This window comes from Ixodes scapularis, unplaced genomic scaffold (assembly GCF_016920785.2).
Source record: "Ixodes scapularis isolate PalLabHiFi unplaced genomic scaffold, ASM1692078v2 PGA_scaffold13__105_contigs__length_92229423, whole genome shotgun sequence".
NCBI classification, from domain to species: domain Eukaryota; kingdom Metazoa; phylum Arthropoda; class Arachnida; order Ixodida; family Ixodidae; genus Ixodes; species Ixodes scapularis.
In genome coordinates this window covers 36413470-36431237 of record NW_024609839.1, presented here as the reverse complement: position 1 = coordinate 36431237, position 17768 = coordinate 36413470, and the positions used below count along the sequence as shown (strand labels likewise).

The 17768-nt window shown below is 48.9% G+C and overlaps 1 protein-coding gene and 1 pseudogene across 1 annotated transcript; one reads left to right on the top strand and one right to left on the bottom strand.

The window, feature by feature from the left end:
• Nucleotides 1-4478: 4478 nt before the first annotated feature.
• LOC115329767 lies at nucleotides 4479-5624 on the bottom strand (annotated as a pseudogene).
• Nucleotides 5625-8370: 2746 nt separating this feature from the next.
• LOC121835427 lies at nucleotides 8371-14248 on the top strand. The gene is made up of 2 exons (XM_042289608.1): nucleotides 8371-8397; nucleotides 12974-14248. Exons 1-2 carry the CDS (start codon nucleotides 8371-8373, stop codon nucleotides 14246-14248), a joined length of 1302 nt encoding a protein of 433 aa, XP_042145542.1.
• The last annotated feature ends 3520 nt before the right edge of the window (nucleotides 14249-17768 follow it).

Here is a 17768-nt window from a genome sequence, read left to right as displayed (position 1 = left end):
TCGTCAATCTTCCCATGATCCTGAACAGTGGCTCGAGCCCATTTCGGGAAATGGCGCCCCAGACATAAACGGCGCTGCGGCCACTAGGGGCGACTTGCTGCACAAAGTCGGGATGGTAACTGTAAAATAATTGCAGAAACAACGCAACAATAAACCGCTTAGGGGCCAGATGAATGGCCTTTAGTCAAATAAACCCTTACCGGCAGTAGTCGGCTCGCCATACTCGTAGCTTTTTTCCGCTGGTTGCTCCGAGTCATGGAGGTAGACTCGTCAGTGAAGACCACTTGTCCCCAGTTGTCCGTGGTCCACATCACGTGGTCGGCAGCAAAGTGGAGACTAGCACGCTTGTTGTAGTCAGTGACACGTGGCTTTTGGGCCGCAGATCGGCTTGACAGCCCAGCCTCCGCAAACCTGCGCCGCAACGTGCGGTCGCTTACGGCTACGCCTGCTGCTTCGCGAACGTCAGAGGCAGACTGGAAAGGACTTTCTGCCAGAGAAGCAACTAGCAGCCGGTTCTCTTCAACTTACGTAGATCCAGAACGTGGCTTGCTTTCAGCGTCGCTTACGACCCATCGTCCCGGTACGCTTGAATAATTCGGTTAACTGTAGGCAGCGGCCTGCCAGTCATTTCCGCGGTCGCTCGCTGTGAATACTCTTTTAGGCACAGAGCAACTATCAGCCGTCTCTGCTCGTCTGGTACCCTCCCCTTAGCGAACTGGTCTTGAACTCATTTTCAACCGGCGATTTTTATTGGGGCAGATTGCAGAGTAATTGGGACATAAACCCTGTCTAGTACGTTTCTGTTTTTGCTTTTTCAGAGACGGGCGTGCGGTCATGCGCAATGCATCGTTAACGATACACATTCGCAAACCTGTAGGAGCGCAGCAGGTGTGACACGGAAATCAACGGTTATACTCCGTTTTACCTTAAGTCCGAGCGCAGCGCGCGCTACAAAACGACAGAGCCAATAAAGTAGCGGCAAAGGTGCAACGTCACGAATTGCATCACCGGTGACCCAATCAGGTGCAAAATGTGCGCTTTCGTCGCTGCTTGGTTGGCACTATCTTCTCGAAGCGTCCGCTGCGCTCGGACCTAAAGTGAAACGGAGTATAACCGCAAGTTTGTCCCATAAAAAATGTAATCTACCGTGATATTACGTACATTTAGTGGCGATGATTATCTTTAGCCAGAGAACACATATCCACGAGTCAGGGAATGAACCGTGGGCTCCTCTTACACGGTGGTTCGCTGAACCGTCTCAGCGAAAATTTGCAAGCGCTGTGGCGTCGTCTGCTTTGTGCCTAGCAGACGACAAAGCGACGGTGTGCTCGCATGCGGCAAGAGCGATTCCGCCACACGGCGCGTGCGTGGAGTTTTGGACGGCGCTTGCTATGTGGCGCTGGGGGTTTCGGAGAGTTGCGCGTTTGATTCCATGTGCCGCGTGCCGCCCTTGCCGCTATTCGCCGAGATCCAATCACGTGAGGAGCCGTATCAAGTGTCGTGCAGCAAAGTAGACGTTGCACGCGGCCCGGCGTACGCTCCCCGGCTTTTGAGCGTGCCGCGCGCCTCGAACGCGCGGCGCTGCTATTCGCCGAATTCAGTCACGTGAGGAGCTGTATCCACATGCCATGCATGAACGCGCAACTCTGGCTCCCGTAGGGAGCCTATACAGGAACTTTAGGTACTGCCGCCGCTGCCGTGTTACAGCTAACAGTGTCCACAATAGTACATTCAGAAATACAGAGTAAAAAAGTTTATGTCGTATTGGTCTTTGCTAAAGGGCCCATTCGGGAAAATTTACAACGTTCGGTTTAAGTAGAGTACGAATTACTTCAAGTAAATCACTTTTCCAATTGATGAATTTCAAGGCAAAGTCTCAAGAGAAAAGAAAAACACTACATCATCTTATTTGAAAAATATTGAAAGCATGTGCAATATTTTACGGCGTTCCGATCAAAGAAAAAAAAAACGCTCAACTTGGCCGTGTTTTTAGGTGCCGGATTTTCACCGGAATCATATTTGCGCCATCGGTCCTGCCTGCCTCGTTGCGGTGTAGACGCGAAAGAAAGGTCAGCGCCCACGCAGTTCCATAGAAGAAGGATTCCTCGTTTATGTGGGCGCCGCTTAAATAGGCATTGAGCCTGCCAACATGCCACAGCGATAAGCAGGTACGGGGCAAGCGATCTGATAACCCTTCACTGGGCCCCGTGGCCGAGGCGCACGACTACCACTTTACCCCCCCCCCCCCACCCCCCCTGGCAGATGGTAAGAAAATGCGGCCACCTAGAGACGAGCCTAAAGTTAGCGTTTTCCTCGAACACGTTAAAAAGCTGTGCGTTCCTTCTATATTTACAGAATAAGTTAATTTAGAGTTTTTTCATGATGCTCGGAGAGTTTTTAATGAAAAAAAAAAAATACATATCTATTCACCGATTGAAAAGTTACCTACTCGAAAGTAATTAGTAAACTAATTATACCGAACCTTTTCCAGAAACCAATACAAAATTTTCTGTGCGATACGTATTTTACGCAAGAACACAAGGTGCGACAGCTTGTGTTCTTGCGTAAAATACGTATTGCACTGGAAATTTTGTATTGGTCTGATGTGAACTGTTTTTTTTTTCCTGCAATGAGCGGCGCAATGTAGAAAAAAAACAGTTAACAATTCTTTGTGGATAAACGAGAACGCCTGACCTTGAGGCACAACCCCACCGTGCTGAACGTTTTGGCCCTTTTTTGACGGTTTATAACTTTTTTTTTCTATTCATCCTACACTCATAAAGTTAATGTCAAATTATAGAACTGTTTTTCAACTATGTTTTAATTTCTCAATATTACAGTTATTTTGAATTATTTGTTTAATATTCAGCTTTTAGTAGACTACACTCTCTAATATATAAAGAAAAAAAAAACATTTCTTTAGTTATAACGTTCCATCGTCCACGATAATCCGCGTAAACGGTCTGTTTGATGTTATGAATTTAAAAAAAAAAATGTGGTCAACGAATTGTACAGATTATGCATATTTTAGAACAAAAAAAAAATGAAGTTTAAAATGGTATTACTTTCTCGTGCTATAAAAACAGAATCACGTCAATTAATCAAAATTACGAGGCATAAAATCACGAAGCATCCTTCGATATTAGATTTTTCTGAAATTTCTTATCAATATATTACACGTGAAGAATGTTATTAAACCTCAAACTTTCCGCTTTCAGTTACAGCAAGTCGCAATTTTTTTAATAGAACAGACAGTTGGCGACACGTGTTTAAGAATAGCTTGATGTGCATTTGACGTCATGTGCCGCTAGGAACGTTACGTGAAAGAAAGAAATAGCGCCAAATGTTAGGGTTTCAGATGCCTGGATGCCCGCAGTGAGCGCTGGGAGATCGGTGGCCTAGTGGACTAGCGCACACCAGCTCGGAGCACGTGGAGCGAAAGCTCGCGCTGCAGAACCCACAGATCCTGGGGCCAATCCCCACCCCTGCCCCTTTCGATCTAGATGAGCATCGTACCGGCGTGCGGTCGTATACCACTACTGTGTGATGCACGTTATATTAACTCTATTATCTCGACAGAAAGCCTTCGTACCCAACTAAGCGTTTGTGGACTGTACTTCGTGTCAGCTGAGGAACCTCTTTACGATTGACCAGGTCGGCTGTATGACTGTACGGCACCATTGCTGCCACAATAAGACGCCGATTGCCTCCAACATTGCACCAAGGCACTGATAGCAGACAACAATGTTGATATCTGTTTTGAGTCTAACCCGAAGCGACATCAGGTGCAAGAAGCCTATACAGCAGGCATCTGTCAAGGTGTGCTGTGTATGGTAATTTTTACATTCGGACGAGGCACAGACTAAGCACGGCGTGCGGACTATCTAAGCAGAAACTTATTTTTGACCTCAATTTCGCCTTTGCGGACTATAGTTTGGAAAATACGGTACATATTTTCACTGCACGGAGACCTGAACGCCAACACAAACCGGTAGTTCTTGTATCGATCTGCACATGAGCAAAAAATGTACCTATTAAAGACATTAAGACTCGTATTCTCTCTCACCTGTTTTAATTGCTACTGCTGGCGGGGTGGGACATGGTCATACTATTTCGCAATCTTGGCGTACTTTTGTTAAAAAAAAAGAGGAATACCCTATCTGGCCCTACTGATTGCCAGAGGTACTGGCCTCCAGCTCTAATCGTTGGCCAGCTGGAAAGCAAGTGCTATATTTCTCATATGACACGCACGCCGGAACAATAATACCACATGGTTTCTAGCTAACTCATGGTTGGACTAGGCGGCTTGTAGCTTTGGCTCTTTGTCCACCATAAGACGAGACAGAACGTAGTTGCGAACGGCACAGTTTAGTATTAGCATTTCACTGCAGTGTCCAGCTGCACATCAGACATAGTCTTAATTGAATGACACCTTTAGGCAGTCTGCATCAGGCAAATGATTTGTTTGCACAAGTAGTTTACTTTCCCCCCTCAAACTTCTTGGCTGCCCTAAGCACATCTCTTCTGAGGCGCTGTGGGCACAGTCCCATATTGTGGGCCATGATTCGATCGAAGAGGGCGCACTCGTCAACCTCTTCACCTTGATCGAGCTGCTCGTCGACCTTTTCTAGTTCGACATCAACTCTGCTTTTCCGGTTTGACTTTACGCCACATCGCTTTTTGGGAGCAGTTGAAGTGCTGGCCTTGGTGCTGCCTTTGGTGATGCAGCCTGACTGAACAGGTCGCTAGAGCTGTCTAAGCTCAGGATGTCTAAAGGTGCGTCATCGTGCTCCAGCGCGTCTAGAAGGAAAATGTGTGCCATAAAAGTCATAACAATAAATTAACACTGCTTTTATTCATAATTCATCAGGTATAAAGATGTCTTGACAACTTATTGTCAAGCAGGCCAGGCTTTACATTAAAGCATGACTATAAAAGCTCTAAAAATACACAGGAAGTATAGTTGACCCCAAGGTGGCTGGTGCAATAGTGTATCAATAATGTTTCTTCCTCTTTAAATACATTTAGTTTGTTACCTTTTCTTTCACTGTATATCTCCTTGAGGACGGCCTCTGCGCTCTCCCGAATCTCTGTGCACCCATGTGCCATGCTGCTTGTGGCACTAAAAAATAATGTAAAAAGGTAAGCAATAATTATTGCACTGCTTAATAAAGCATTCGCCACTGCCATGTTTTACCACATAATCGAAGCAAAAATTGTATATTTCTTTTGATATCAAGAACAGACACCAACCTTTATGTAGGCAAGCAGGTTTGTGTTACTTTTTACGCCGTGCTTTTTGTGTTGTGGAAGCTTAAAATTCCATATGTATCGGGCATCTCGCCTAAAAAAGATTGAAGTTAGCCTGATATGAGAACAAAATTGGGACCCTAGTAGAGTACACACATTCGAAAATCGGGCCCTGCAGTAATCAATCTGCAGATGTGTTTGGTGTGGATCAACTAAATCTGACCTAATTTCTGATATCTCTACGACCTGCACACATACCTTGGAACATCAGCAAAGCCTTTTAGGAAGAACAGCATTTTGAAGCAGCACCAGCGGATTTTCTTTGCATCATATGCGCCGGAACCACATAGTGAACCCACCTTCAATTTCCACATAGTGCGTCCACCTTCAATTTCTTGAATTCTCTTAGTGAGTGTGTCACGAGGACTATTGCATCGGGATTGCCCGGAGTGTTGCCTAGAAATCTATACAATTCATGTAAGCGAATTTCCTTTCAACATCCCTCTGCAGTAAAGTACCAGCCGGCTAATCGTAGAATTGCGCAGTGGTAAGTCCGTTAGGTAGAACAGCATCTTGAATTAGCACCAGAAGACTTTCTTGGAACCTGCGCCGGAACCACCTGGTGTGACTAACTTCCATTTCTTAACGTGTCACAGTGGCGTAGGCACAGGGTGGTTTCATTTCTTAGCGTGTCAGGTGGCCGACCCCCCCCCCCCTTCCCCACCACCACTACCTCCCGCGAAATCATGTTTTTTTTTTCGTTAGTAAAGGAAGACAAATATTGAATGCCGTGAAATGTACTGTGCATCGCCTACTACACGCAAAGGTGAGAAATAGCCCTCCCCACGCTCCCGAATATAATTCCTGGCTACGCCACTGAGTTGTCACAAAGAATCTTCCATCTGAAGTGCGGAGTGTGGCTATCGGCCTACATATCGGTACAATACATGTTACCAGCTTTCCTTGCAACAATCCTCTACAGTACAGTACCGGCCGGCTAATCCAACAACTGCGCAGGAGTAAGCTGCGTCATGACGCCACCAAGAAAAGTGCACTTGCCGTCAGGCTCTTCGCCGACCTCCTCCAACACGTCGTCCCAGATCGAGAGCTTTTTTTCTGAGATTTTTGTAGTGATTCAGGGTGAAGTTACACGAAATCGGCCGCTACTGTACCGCACAGATGAGCTTGTCATTATAAGCCAACCGCGCTGTTTTTAAGTCTTTTTTCGACTTCGGCGCGCTGGGACTCCATAGCCCAGGCTGACAGAATCACGAAGTGCGCGCGCACCTTCGAACTTCGGTGCCAGGCGGAACTAGAACCGCGTACTACATCCTCATTGGCCCGTGTCCTTCGCCGCGCATCGGCTGCTTCTGGTAGTGGCGTTCGCCGGGCGCACAATATCCAGCTCGGCTAGATGTCCGACGAACAGCCAGTTTTTTGACGCCGGGGCAAGAGCGAACGCCGCCGCAAAACGTTTGCCAGTTATTCGTCGCATATTCGCTCCATCCTAAATGAACCCTATAGCCAAGGCGTTTAACTTTACCCCATGCATTTTCCCTCATGTACATACCCCATATATTTTAATTTTGGAGCTCTCCAATTTCAAATTGTTTACGTTTTATGTGTGTTGCATTGTGATTAATATTTTGAGGTCAGAATAATCTGGCTTTTTAAAGTTTTGTTTCCCTTTTAGCGACCGTTTATCTACTGGCAGGAGGCTTTTTACAGTGGAATAATCAGAGGACGTTTTCAAAACCTAGATGAAGTTCACTCCTTGCTTCAGGAGTACACCCCCTCTGCAGTTTGTCTCCAGGAGACATATTTGAGACAGTCAAGTAGTAATTTCCTGCGATGATTTCAAGTCTTTCGTAAAGACCGCAAAGATTTTTCGGCAATTCCGGAGGAGTTGCCATTGTCGTGGATGGCTAGGCATGTGATTACATTAGTTGCCCTTTTTAAGATAAATTTAAAAGATAAAAGCATCTGTTTGCTGCAACTTGCTTCGGCATTTATAATATGAACCTGCCCGATAACCTGCCCCACCAACGATAAAAAAAAAAAGAATTGTGGTGTAAAGAAGGTTATTTGCAAGAATAACAAAATCAGCTCCTCTCCACAAAACCCTCCACTCTCTCCAATTTAGCAGAGCGAACGCAGTAAAGGCGTCGTTGAGTGGAGAAAAAGTACGTTCCTGCTGTCCAGTCTCCCTACACTATGAGTGATCCAGAAGCTTATAATGTTACAGTTTAAAATGCGCCCTCACGGCAAAAATGGGTTCATCTTGGGCATACGCCTTTTGTCAAGCATGGTACGCAGTCTTTACCGTTCTGTAACTGTGTGGTTCAACGGGGGTGACTTTTTTTAGGGGCACTATTGATAAATAAAGAGTTTGAGATAATGGGCAGTGCATAAAATGGCACTAAAAGAGGAGCTTAAGCATAAATTATCTTCCGATTTCGCCACGAACTGCACCCTCTCCACGTAGCACCGTTCGGGAACAAATGCATTTCTACAAGAATCTGTATCTGCATTCTGGAATACTTTTTGGCCGTTATTGCGGAAGTATCTCAGGGATATGTCGTTGCATAAAAGAACGAGCGCCAAATTAGAGCGTTACGGATTGGGTGGTTTCGGCCACCCAATCCGTAGCACTCTACAGCCAACAATATTTATACTGATTTGAGATTGTCTCTTGTTTTAGCCGGCTTGATTGGGATTTACCCTAACTAATATTTGGAAACAAAAAGTAGTTGCTAAGCGCTCATGTTTTACTTTTTTTCAATATTTTTCTTTTTGACATTAACATTTTATTATTTTTAGAGGCAAACAGAATCCTTTCTGAAAACAAGCCTAACCTGGCTGGTATAAACAAAAATGTTTGAGGGACGGGCCTTTCATAAGTTCTTTGTATTCAATATAAACAATACACAGTAAGTTATAAATAATATAACTGTGTGCTCATAGGTCCTTATAAGGACTACAAATATCACGTGGTTGCGCTCCATAGCGCTTTAAAAGCATGTTTAGGTGTTCTGAAAACTGCTTCTTAATTCTAATTTTGCAGTAGCATCACTAGACTTTTGATAAATACGAAACTCACTTGGTCTGATGCGACACGACATGGTCACCACGTTAGTCACACGGGGAGTGCGTGTTCCATTGTTCTGGCCTGCTGTGGACGTCTGCCTGGAACGGCCCATCGGACGGAGGGACAGACGGTTGCTGAAGCCTGGGCAGTCTGAACATTTCTAACTGTAGATGGGAATACCGCCGTCTTTTTGAAGCTACAACTTCAAGGCCACGCCCGTTGACAACGCGTCTGATTGGCTGGTCCACTTGGGGTTTACCCCGAAACGACCCTAGCCTGCACCAGGTTTGGCTAGCCGACATTAAAAATAAGGTCACCGGCCTCTGTTGCACTGCGCCAGGACGGAGTGAACGTACCGACTCTTTCAGTGTTTCAGGGGAGCGTAAATAGGTCAAAGCATTTAAACCCCAATTTCGAGCTCATTGTTCGACACGGAGGAAATTTGCTTTACTCACTATATTGAGTAGCCCACTTTTGATAGCTGTGATGTGTACTTCCTTTTCTGTGTATATATGTATATATATATATATATATATATATATATATATATATATATATATATATATATATATATATATATATACAGTATCGAACAAAAATATGATATTTCGGTTTTTCGTGGGTAACTTTTCCTCGAACTATGATACAGATATAAAAATTGTAATAGAAGACTACATTAGCGTATTTATAGAGTAGAATCAATTTTTTGTAAACAATATTTGTTGCAAACCTGGTAACAGCAGTGCAAGAGGACATCGTCAATAATCTGGCTGTTGTGACAAAATAGGACACCGCGTAAAACCCTATGTCTAGATATAAACTTAAGCTGATCAGTACTTTGTAGGGAAAGCCTTCTCATCAATCACCGCTCGGCACCGACGATGCACGAATTCAGTAAGTTGTCGATGTTGCCCCCAGGGGCCAGATGTTGCGACCAGGGGTCGGTTGTGGCGACACCTAACGGTGTCGCAACAACCGACCCTTGGTAGCTAAAAAGGCTGCATTATGGTGTACCATATCAAAACAAAATATTATTGGTTATTCACTAGATATCGATCAATACTTCTGTAGGAGGAACGAAATATCATATCTTTTTGTTCACTACTAATTATATATATATATAATATATATATGTATGTATATACATATATTACAGTACGAAGTCCGGGGCTTGGCTGCAGAGAGTTTGTATAGAATAAAGAGCCACTTCAATAACTTAAATCCTTTACTTAGATGTTTCGACCCGAGACGGGTCTTCATCAAGACCCGTCTCAGGTCGAAACGTTTAAGTAAAGGAGTTAAGTTTTTGAAGTGGCTCTTTACTATATTGTCACGGGTGGTGACCAGAATAACAATAAATAAACAGGAAGAACTAAACGTTTAATGTGGCGAACTTGTGCCAAAACAAAAAAGAGAATAGAAAATAATAACAAAGCGTCGCGAGCGTCGAGGTCGGCGAGACAGCAGAGCCGAGCGCTGGGGCGAAACTGACTCGACAAGGTCACGGGCGGCCTCTTATTTAGAGTGAGTCACTATCTCGAAGATTCGGCGATAGTCCACGCAGAACCGAAGAGTCCCGTCTTTCTTTTTCACCAGGACTACCGGTGAAGCCCACGGGCTGCTTGAGGGCTGGACAATGTCGTCATCGAGCATTTCTTGGACCTGCTTCTGGATGACTTCTCTTTCTTTCACGGAAACACGGTACGGCGACCGATGCACAGGAAGCGCGTTGTATTCAGTGAAAATTCGATGTTTCGCAACTGTCGTTTGGCGCACCTTTGACGACGTGGAGAAGCACTCATTGAACTCGGCGAAGAAGGTCACTGAGTTGTCGTCGTTGTGGGGTAGGCAGGGTTGGGTCGATATCAAACTGCGAAGGCGGCGTTGTCTTAGGTGGCCACGAAGAGAGGTCTTCTGATATTCCGGCGATTGCGGCTGCGTCCGGGAGTTCCTCGGCGTGGCCCACGGCGGTGCCTCTCGTAAGGTGCTGGGCCTCCTGTCGGAAGTTCGTTACGAGGGCGACAGTAGTGCGTCCGTCTTGGAGCTCCGTGACGCCTCTTGCGATGCCGATCCCTCTTCCTAGAAGCAACTGGAGGCTTCCTTCGAGCAAAACGTCGCCACAGAAAGTCTCATCGACCCCGACGGGTACGAAAACACTTGACTGCGGCGGTAGGTTCACGTGGTTTGCGAGGACTCGTACCGCGGATGACGTCATTTTGGGGTCCTCTTGTGGGGGAGCAGGCTTTCGAAGCGTCAGCCGGTTTGCTCCGAGGTCGATGACGGCGCCATACTCGCAGAGAAAGTCCATTCCGAGGATAACGTCCCTCGAACAGTCGTGCAGAACGACAAACTTGACAGGGCACGCCTCACCGTGGATCTCGACGCGAGCAGTGCATCTCCCCACCGGTGTGATGAAGTGCCCTCCGGCGGTTCGTATCTGAGGTCCATCCCACGGCGTCGTGACTTTCCGAAGGCGGCGGGAGAGCCTCCCACTCAAGACTGAGTAGTCTGCTCCAGTGTCCACGAGCGCTGATGCGTCGTGGCCGTCGATGACGACGTTTAGGTTATTGGACACCGTTGCAGGGGCGTGGTTTCGATCTCTGGTAGCGTTCGAGTTGGGGCCCTCCGACGTTCGTGGAGGATCTTGGCGTCGGTCGTCTTCGGCAACTCCACCTCCAGGGGTTGCCGCGCCTAGTTTCCCCGGCGAGGAGCGAGGGGCGACAGGCTTTCACGTCGGGGTCGGTGCATCGGCGAAGCTGGACGTCGTGGCGACGGCGACCGGAACTCTCGGCGGGACGTAGGCTCGGGGGACTGAGGTCGTCGCAGGTACTCGTCGATCTCCCGAGGGCGTTCACCATAACAGGGTCGCGGGTCGTTCGGGTGGAACCCGCGAAGCCCGAGTCGTCGGTATGGGCATCGGCGGTAGGTGTGGTCCGCTTCCCCGCAATGGAAGCACAGAGGGCGTCGGTCGGGCGTTCGCCACACGTCGGTCTTGCGGGGTGCGCGAGGCTCCAGGCAGGCGTACTGGACCTGGTCGTCGTGGTGTCGGTCGTGCTGCGGCGCAGGAGACTGACGTCGGGGCGGCGCGACATAGGTGCGACGAGGAGGAGGCGGTGGCCGTCGAGCCACTGCGGCGTAAGTCAACGTCGGCTCCTCGGGGGCTGCCACGACGACGGGAGCCTCTTTCTGGAAGGTTCTTTGGACTTCTTCGCGCACAAACTCGGCGATGGAGAGTGAGGCCGAGCGTACTGCAGCGGGCAGGAGCTTCTTGAGTTCCTCCTGGACGACCTCACGGATAATTTCACGGATGCCGGGCAGGGTGGTGCCAAGGTCGGATCCGGATGTCGCCAGAGTGGTTACGCCGGGGTGTCGCTGGTAGTGTCTGGCGCGTGCTTGTAGGGCCCGTTCCATATTCGTCGCCTCCGTGACGAACCCGTCGACGGTTGTCGGGGGATTGTGAATGAGGCCGCCGAATATCTCACTTTTCACACCCCTCATCAAGTGGTGCAGCTTCTTCTCCTCGGTAGCCTGAGGATCGGCGCGGGCGCTCAGGCGGAGAACATCCTCAACGAAGCTGGTGACGCTCTCATGTAGGTCTTGGGTCCTTGTTCGCAGGAGATCTTCGGCCCTCTCACGTCGCTGTTGGCAGGCAAACGTCTTCTTTCATTCTTGCTTGCACACCTCCCATGACGTCAAAGAAGCCTCGTGGTTTTCCAACCAGTGCCTCGCAGTTCCTTCCATCGAAAAGTAAAGGTTCTGCAAGCAGTGCTCGGCTGACCACCCGTTATGGCGGGCCACCCGTTCATAGTGTTGCAGCCAGTCCTCGATGTCCTCGTGTGCGTCTCCGTGGAACGGCGTCGGAGTTTTGGGTGCGACGGGCAGGTATACGACGGCAGGAGCAGCCAGGGCCTGCGCCTGGTCGGCCATCGTCGTCTTCTTCGGCTTGGGCTTGTCCAGTAGCAAACCGTATTCAGGATCCTCTCCCTTGATGCGCCGGCTGGTCCGAGTTTCGGGTTCCGCGGGGAGTGGTCTTCTCACTGGGCTTGGTACCGGACTTGCACTGCGGGATCTTGGAGGGGAACGCTGTACAGGCATGCGGTACCCCGCACCTCCACCAAAATGTCACGGGTGGTGACCAGAATAACAATAAATAAACAGGAGGAACTAAACGTTTAATGTGGCGAACTTGTGCCAAAACAAAAAAGAGAATAGAAAATAATAACAAAGCGTCGCGAGCGTCGAGGTCGGCAAGACAGCAGAGTCGAGCGCTGGGGCGAAACTGACTCGACAAGGTCACGGGCGGCTCTTATCTAGTGTGAGTCACTATCTCGAAGATTCGGCGGAGAAGGTTCGAGCGTAGCGCGCTCGGGGCGAGAATGAACGAGAACTTTCTGCAAGTCCGTGACCCTGCGCGCGGCAATATATATATTGTAAGGAAGAAGTGGCACAGACAGACAGGCAGGGGTTTGACCAAGTGCGCGCTCGGCACGGGCGCTTCTTGAATGCTGTACCGCCATTCATACTGGTCGCATTTTCCTCCTATCTTCTATTAAATCTCTTTTATCAACGTCTCAACACTTGGTGGAGGTGCGCTAGCGATCCCCAACCTGATCATCTGGTAATTCCGACCTGGAGCTGCGCAGCGGACGGTCGACTGTCACAACCATGAACGACGATAACGGGAATGTAAGAGACCAGCGCCCCAACAACACTTCAACGGTCAAAACTCGCCAACGTGACCCCCAGGATTTCACCGGTTCAGCCGACGCTGACGTTCTGGACTGGCTCAAAAATTACGACCGGGTGAGCCAACACAACCGTTGGGACGACACCATCAAACTCGCCAACGTCGTATTTTTCCTCAAAGGGACTGCACTCCAATGGTACGACAATCACGAGGAAGAAATTAATTCATGGGATGCGTTCAAAACCGCCTTCGCAGACGTCTTCGGTACACCTGAACGCAGAAGACAACAAGCGCGGGACAAACTCTCCAGGAGGTACCAAGCCCCCTCCGAAACATCGACGTCCTACATCGAGGACGTCCTTCGCCTCTGCGGACGTGTCAACGCAGCTATGCCGGAGGACGAAAAAATCAAGCACCTCTTCAAAGGATTATCCCAAGAGCTGTTTTCCATCGTCGCACCCAGGTCACCTCAGACCGTGCAGCAGCTCATTGCACAATGCAAGCATTATGAAGACCTTCAAAGTAGTCGGATCTCCAACAGCGGATTTGAACGGCTCCCTGAAGTTTCAACTACAACTGCCGACACTGACCTCCCCAATATCATCAGACGAATAATTCGAGACGAACTGCGCGACTTCTTGGGATCCCTGCGCCTCTCAGCCAGTTCTTCAATCTCGCAACCCGAGGCGCCTAAGATTGAACAGGTAATCAAAGACGAACTTCGTGCTGCCCTTCGTCCTATTTCTTCGTCGTCTCCCACATGCATGGCACCATCGACTTCCTCACCACCCATCTGCTCTTTACAGCACTCAGCACCACACATTTGCGCTCTGGAAACTTCTCACAACGTCTCAATTCCATCCACACGCTACCTATCACCCCGGCGGACAGAGGAATGGCGCACTCAAGATCAACGTCCGATATGCTTCTACTGTCACACCCCAGGTCATATCATCCGCTACTGCCGACGCCGCATGAATGCTGAAGCCTACAGTCGCACCCCACAGAATCAAACTCGACATTCTGACGACCACGACACGCGCCGAAATTTCGACAACCGCGGCAGTTCCAACGACCGCCGCAATTATGACGACCATCGCAACACACGTCCCTTTCCAGCTGCTGAATTCCGACGTGGTCGATCACCCTCCCCCTATCCTCGACGAAACCGCTCCGTCTCGCCGTTCACTGACGCTACTACCGGACTTCCGTCGTCAAACTAAGCAGCGCAGCCTGTCTTAACAATGGAGGTCAGGCTGCACTACCGTCTCCGGTCCTAAATCCTCCTTACCTTGGCCCTACAACTATTACCGTCTACATTGGAGAAGAAAAACTTTTAGCATTAGTTGACACAGGTGCTGCAAAATCCTGCATTTCTGATCAGCTTCGCCGCCGTTTACACAAAGTGCTCACCCCTCCACCCGCTGGACATTTTCTACGGATGGGAAACAGTGAACTTGTGCACCCTCTTGGCTACTGCACTATCCCTATTTCTATCGGAGGCACTTCCTATATCATTTTGTTTACTGTACTTGCTAATTGTGTCGTCGACGTCATTTTGGGATGGGATTTTTTGTCGGCCACCGAGGCATTCATTGACTGCGCCAGCCGCGAACTTCATTTGAGCACTCGGCAAACTAGTTACGACGTGTACGAAAATTCACCCATTTCGCTTCACACCGACGACAATTACCTCTTGCCCCCCCTTTCCGCTATTGCTATCACCCTCCTGCCGGACCGTCCATTCGAAAGCACCACTGGTTTCATTGAACCCATCGCAAACTTTGTCGCAAAAAAGCCAGTTATTCTTCCCTACTGCATCGCCACGACAACTCAAGGACAAGTTTCTCTTTTCGTCACCAACACATCTACTGAGTCGCAAATTGTTCCCCGTGGTGCACGTTTGGCCGCTCTAACATCTCATTCTTATACCACGCTTGCAACGCTCTCCGAACTTACATCTACGAGGCTACCGTCAGCTGCCCAAAGCACCGCCGCACAAGTTGCTAAAATGATAGACTCTAGCTTGCCTCCTCACCAGAAGGAAGCCCTGACAAAGCTTCTTGTTTCGTATGAACAACTCTTCGATTTTAATAGCCGCTCTCTAGCTAAAACTTCGGTAGTCTCTCATCACATTGACACCGGCACAGCATCTCCCATTCGAAGCCGCCCTTATAGAATTTCACCCACCGAACGTAAGGCCGTCGACGATCACGTCAGAGATATGCTCCAAAGAAACATAATCGAGCCATCATCCAGCCCATGGTCGGCCCCTGTTGTTCTCACCAAGAAAAAAGACGGATCATGGCGATTTTGTGTAGATTACCGTCGACTTAACAAGATCACCACTAAAGACGTCTATCCCTTACCTAGAATCGACGACACCCTCGACACTCTTCAGGGATCATCATTTTTTTCTTCCATGGACCTTAGAAGCGGTTATTGGCAGATACCCATGGCCGACGCCGACAAGCCAAAAACTGCTTTCGTTAGACCCTCCGGCCTATACCAGTTTAATGTCACGCCGTTTGGCCTGTCCAATGCGCCTGCCACATTCGAACGCATGATGGACACTGTGCTACGGGGTCTCACGTGGAGAACCTGCCTTTGTTACCTCGACGACGTAATTGTTTTCTCCGCCTCATTCAACGAGCACTTGCACAGGCTAGAAGAAGTGCTGAATTGCTTTCTCACCGCCAATTTGCAACTAAACACAAAAAAATGTATCTTTGCAGCTCGCCGAATTCAGGTCCTCGGTCATATCATTAGTGCAGATGGCATTCGCCCTGACCCATCTAAATTACAAGCTGTTTCTGAATTTCCATCTCCGAAAAATTTAAAAGGCCTTCGGTCCTTTCTCGGCCTTTGCACATACTTCAGAAAATTTATACCCGGATTCTCCCACATCGCTGAACCTCTAAACACGTTACTCCGTAACAACACCGCTTTAAAATGGAATCGCACTCAAAGCAATGCTTTTCAAGCCCTAAAAACCGCCCTAACCACTGTCCCAGTGCCCGCGGTCACTTCGTTCCTGGCTCTGACACTGAGATACGTACAGACGCCAGTGGCCATGGCCTCGGCGCCGTACTGGCCCAGAACATTTCCGGTGTCCAGAGAGTAATCGCCTACGCCAGCCGCACATTAACGAAAAGTGAACGTAACTATACCATAACTGAACGCGAGTGCTTGGCCGTTGTGTGGGCGATCTCGAAGTTCCGTCCCTACCTATACGGCACACACTTCACTATTGTAACCGATCATCACGCCCTATGCTGGTTAGCCACCCTAAAAGACCCTTCAGGAAGACTCGGACGTTGGTCCCTAAAACTCCAAGACTATTACTACACGATTCATTACAAATCTGGAAAACGACACCTTGATGCTGACAGCCTTTCCAGATGCCCCCTTCCCCATGGGTCGCAATGTTCGAACTCCTCCGCCCACGAAGACACAACTGCTGTCCTGAGCTCCGTCAACATTGCACAAGAGCAACGGTTCGATTCTTTATTGCACCCCATTATTCAATGCCTTGAAGGTGCTTTGCCGCATCCTTCTGTCCAAATTCAGCGCCGTGCCCGTCTTTTTCAACTCAGAGATGGCATTCTTTATAGGCGAAACTACGACACACAACAAGGACGGCCATGGCTTTTAGTGATTCCCCGCCGACTACAAAAGGATCTTATCCAAGCAAACCATGACGACCCTACAGCTGGCCACCTTGGATTTTCTAAAACTTACTTTCGCATCCGAGGCAGTTACTTTTGGACAGGCATGACCCGCAGCATCAGCAAGTACGTTCGAGCCTGCCACCACTGCCCGACCAAGAAACGTCCTACCACAAAGCCTCCAGGTTGCCTACAACCCCTTCCCCAACCGCATCGCCCATTTGAACGCATCGGAATTGACTTCCTTGGCCCCTTTCCCCAATCCACTCGCAACAACAAGTGGATACTTGTTGCGATTGACCATTTAACACGCTACGTCGAGACGGCCTCCGTTCCCGCCGCTACCGCCCACGAAGTCGCAAACTTTTTTATCCACTCGATACTGCTGCGCCATGGAGCTCCACAATACATAATCACCGATCGAGGCACTCCCTTTCTATCCAACGTGCTCGAAGATGTCCTCCGCCTTTCTTCGACTGTTCACAGCGTTACAACAGCCTACCGCCCACAAACAAATGGATTAACAGAGCGCTTCAATCATACTATCGCTGACATGGTTTCAATGTACGTAGCCGATCATCACGACAATTGGGACATCATCCTCCCCTACGTAACCTATGCATACAATACTGCACGACAATCTACCACGGGACACTCTCCCTACTACTTGCTCTATGCATCCGAACCCCTAACACCCCTTGACACGATATTACCCTACCAACCTGACAACTTCATGCAACCCTACGCAGAGGAGATTGTCTCCAGAGCAGAAGACGCCCGTCAGCTTGCCCGCATCCGCACCCTTAAATCCCAGCAACAACAAAAACTGCGCTATGACGACCGCCACCTCCCCACTGCCTATAACATAGGTGACGAAGTCCTCTTGTGGTCTCCACGGCGAGCACCGGGCAAGTGCGAGAAGTTTATCAAACAGTTTGTTGGCCCTTTTCGTGTCATCCGACAGCTTTCCCCAACCAATTATGAAGTCGAGCCCGTTACGCCGTACCGCGACCTTCGCTCCAAGTCCTCCGACGTGGTACACATCAGCCGCATGAAGCCCTATTACCGCCAAGAC

Bases quoted from the DNA above. Each gene is read 5' to 3' on its own strand.
- LOC121835427 (XM_042289608.1), top strand. From the start codon at position 8,371: ATGGTCACCACGTTAGTCACACGGGGA. The intron at 8,398-12,973 runs GTGCGTGTTCCA...TCCGACCTGGAG, and splicing joins CCACGTTAGTCACACGGGGA to CTGCGCAGCGGACGGTCGAC.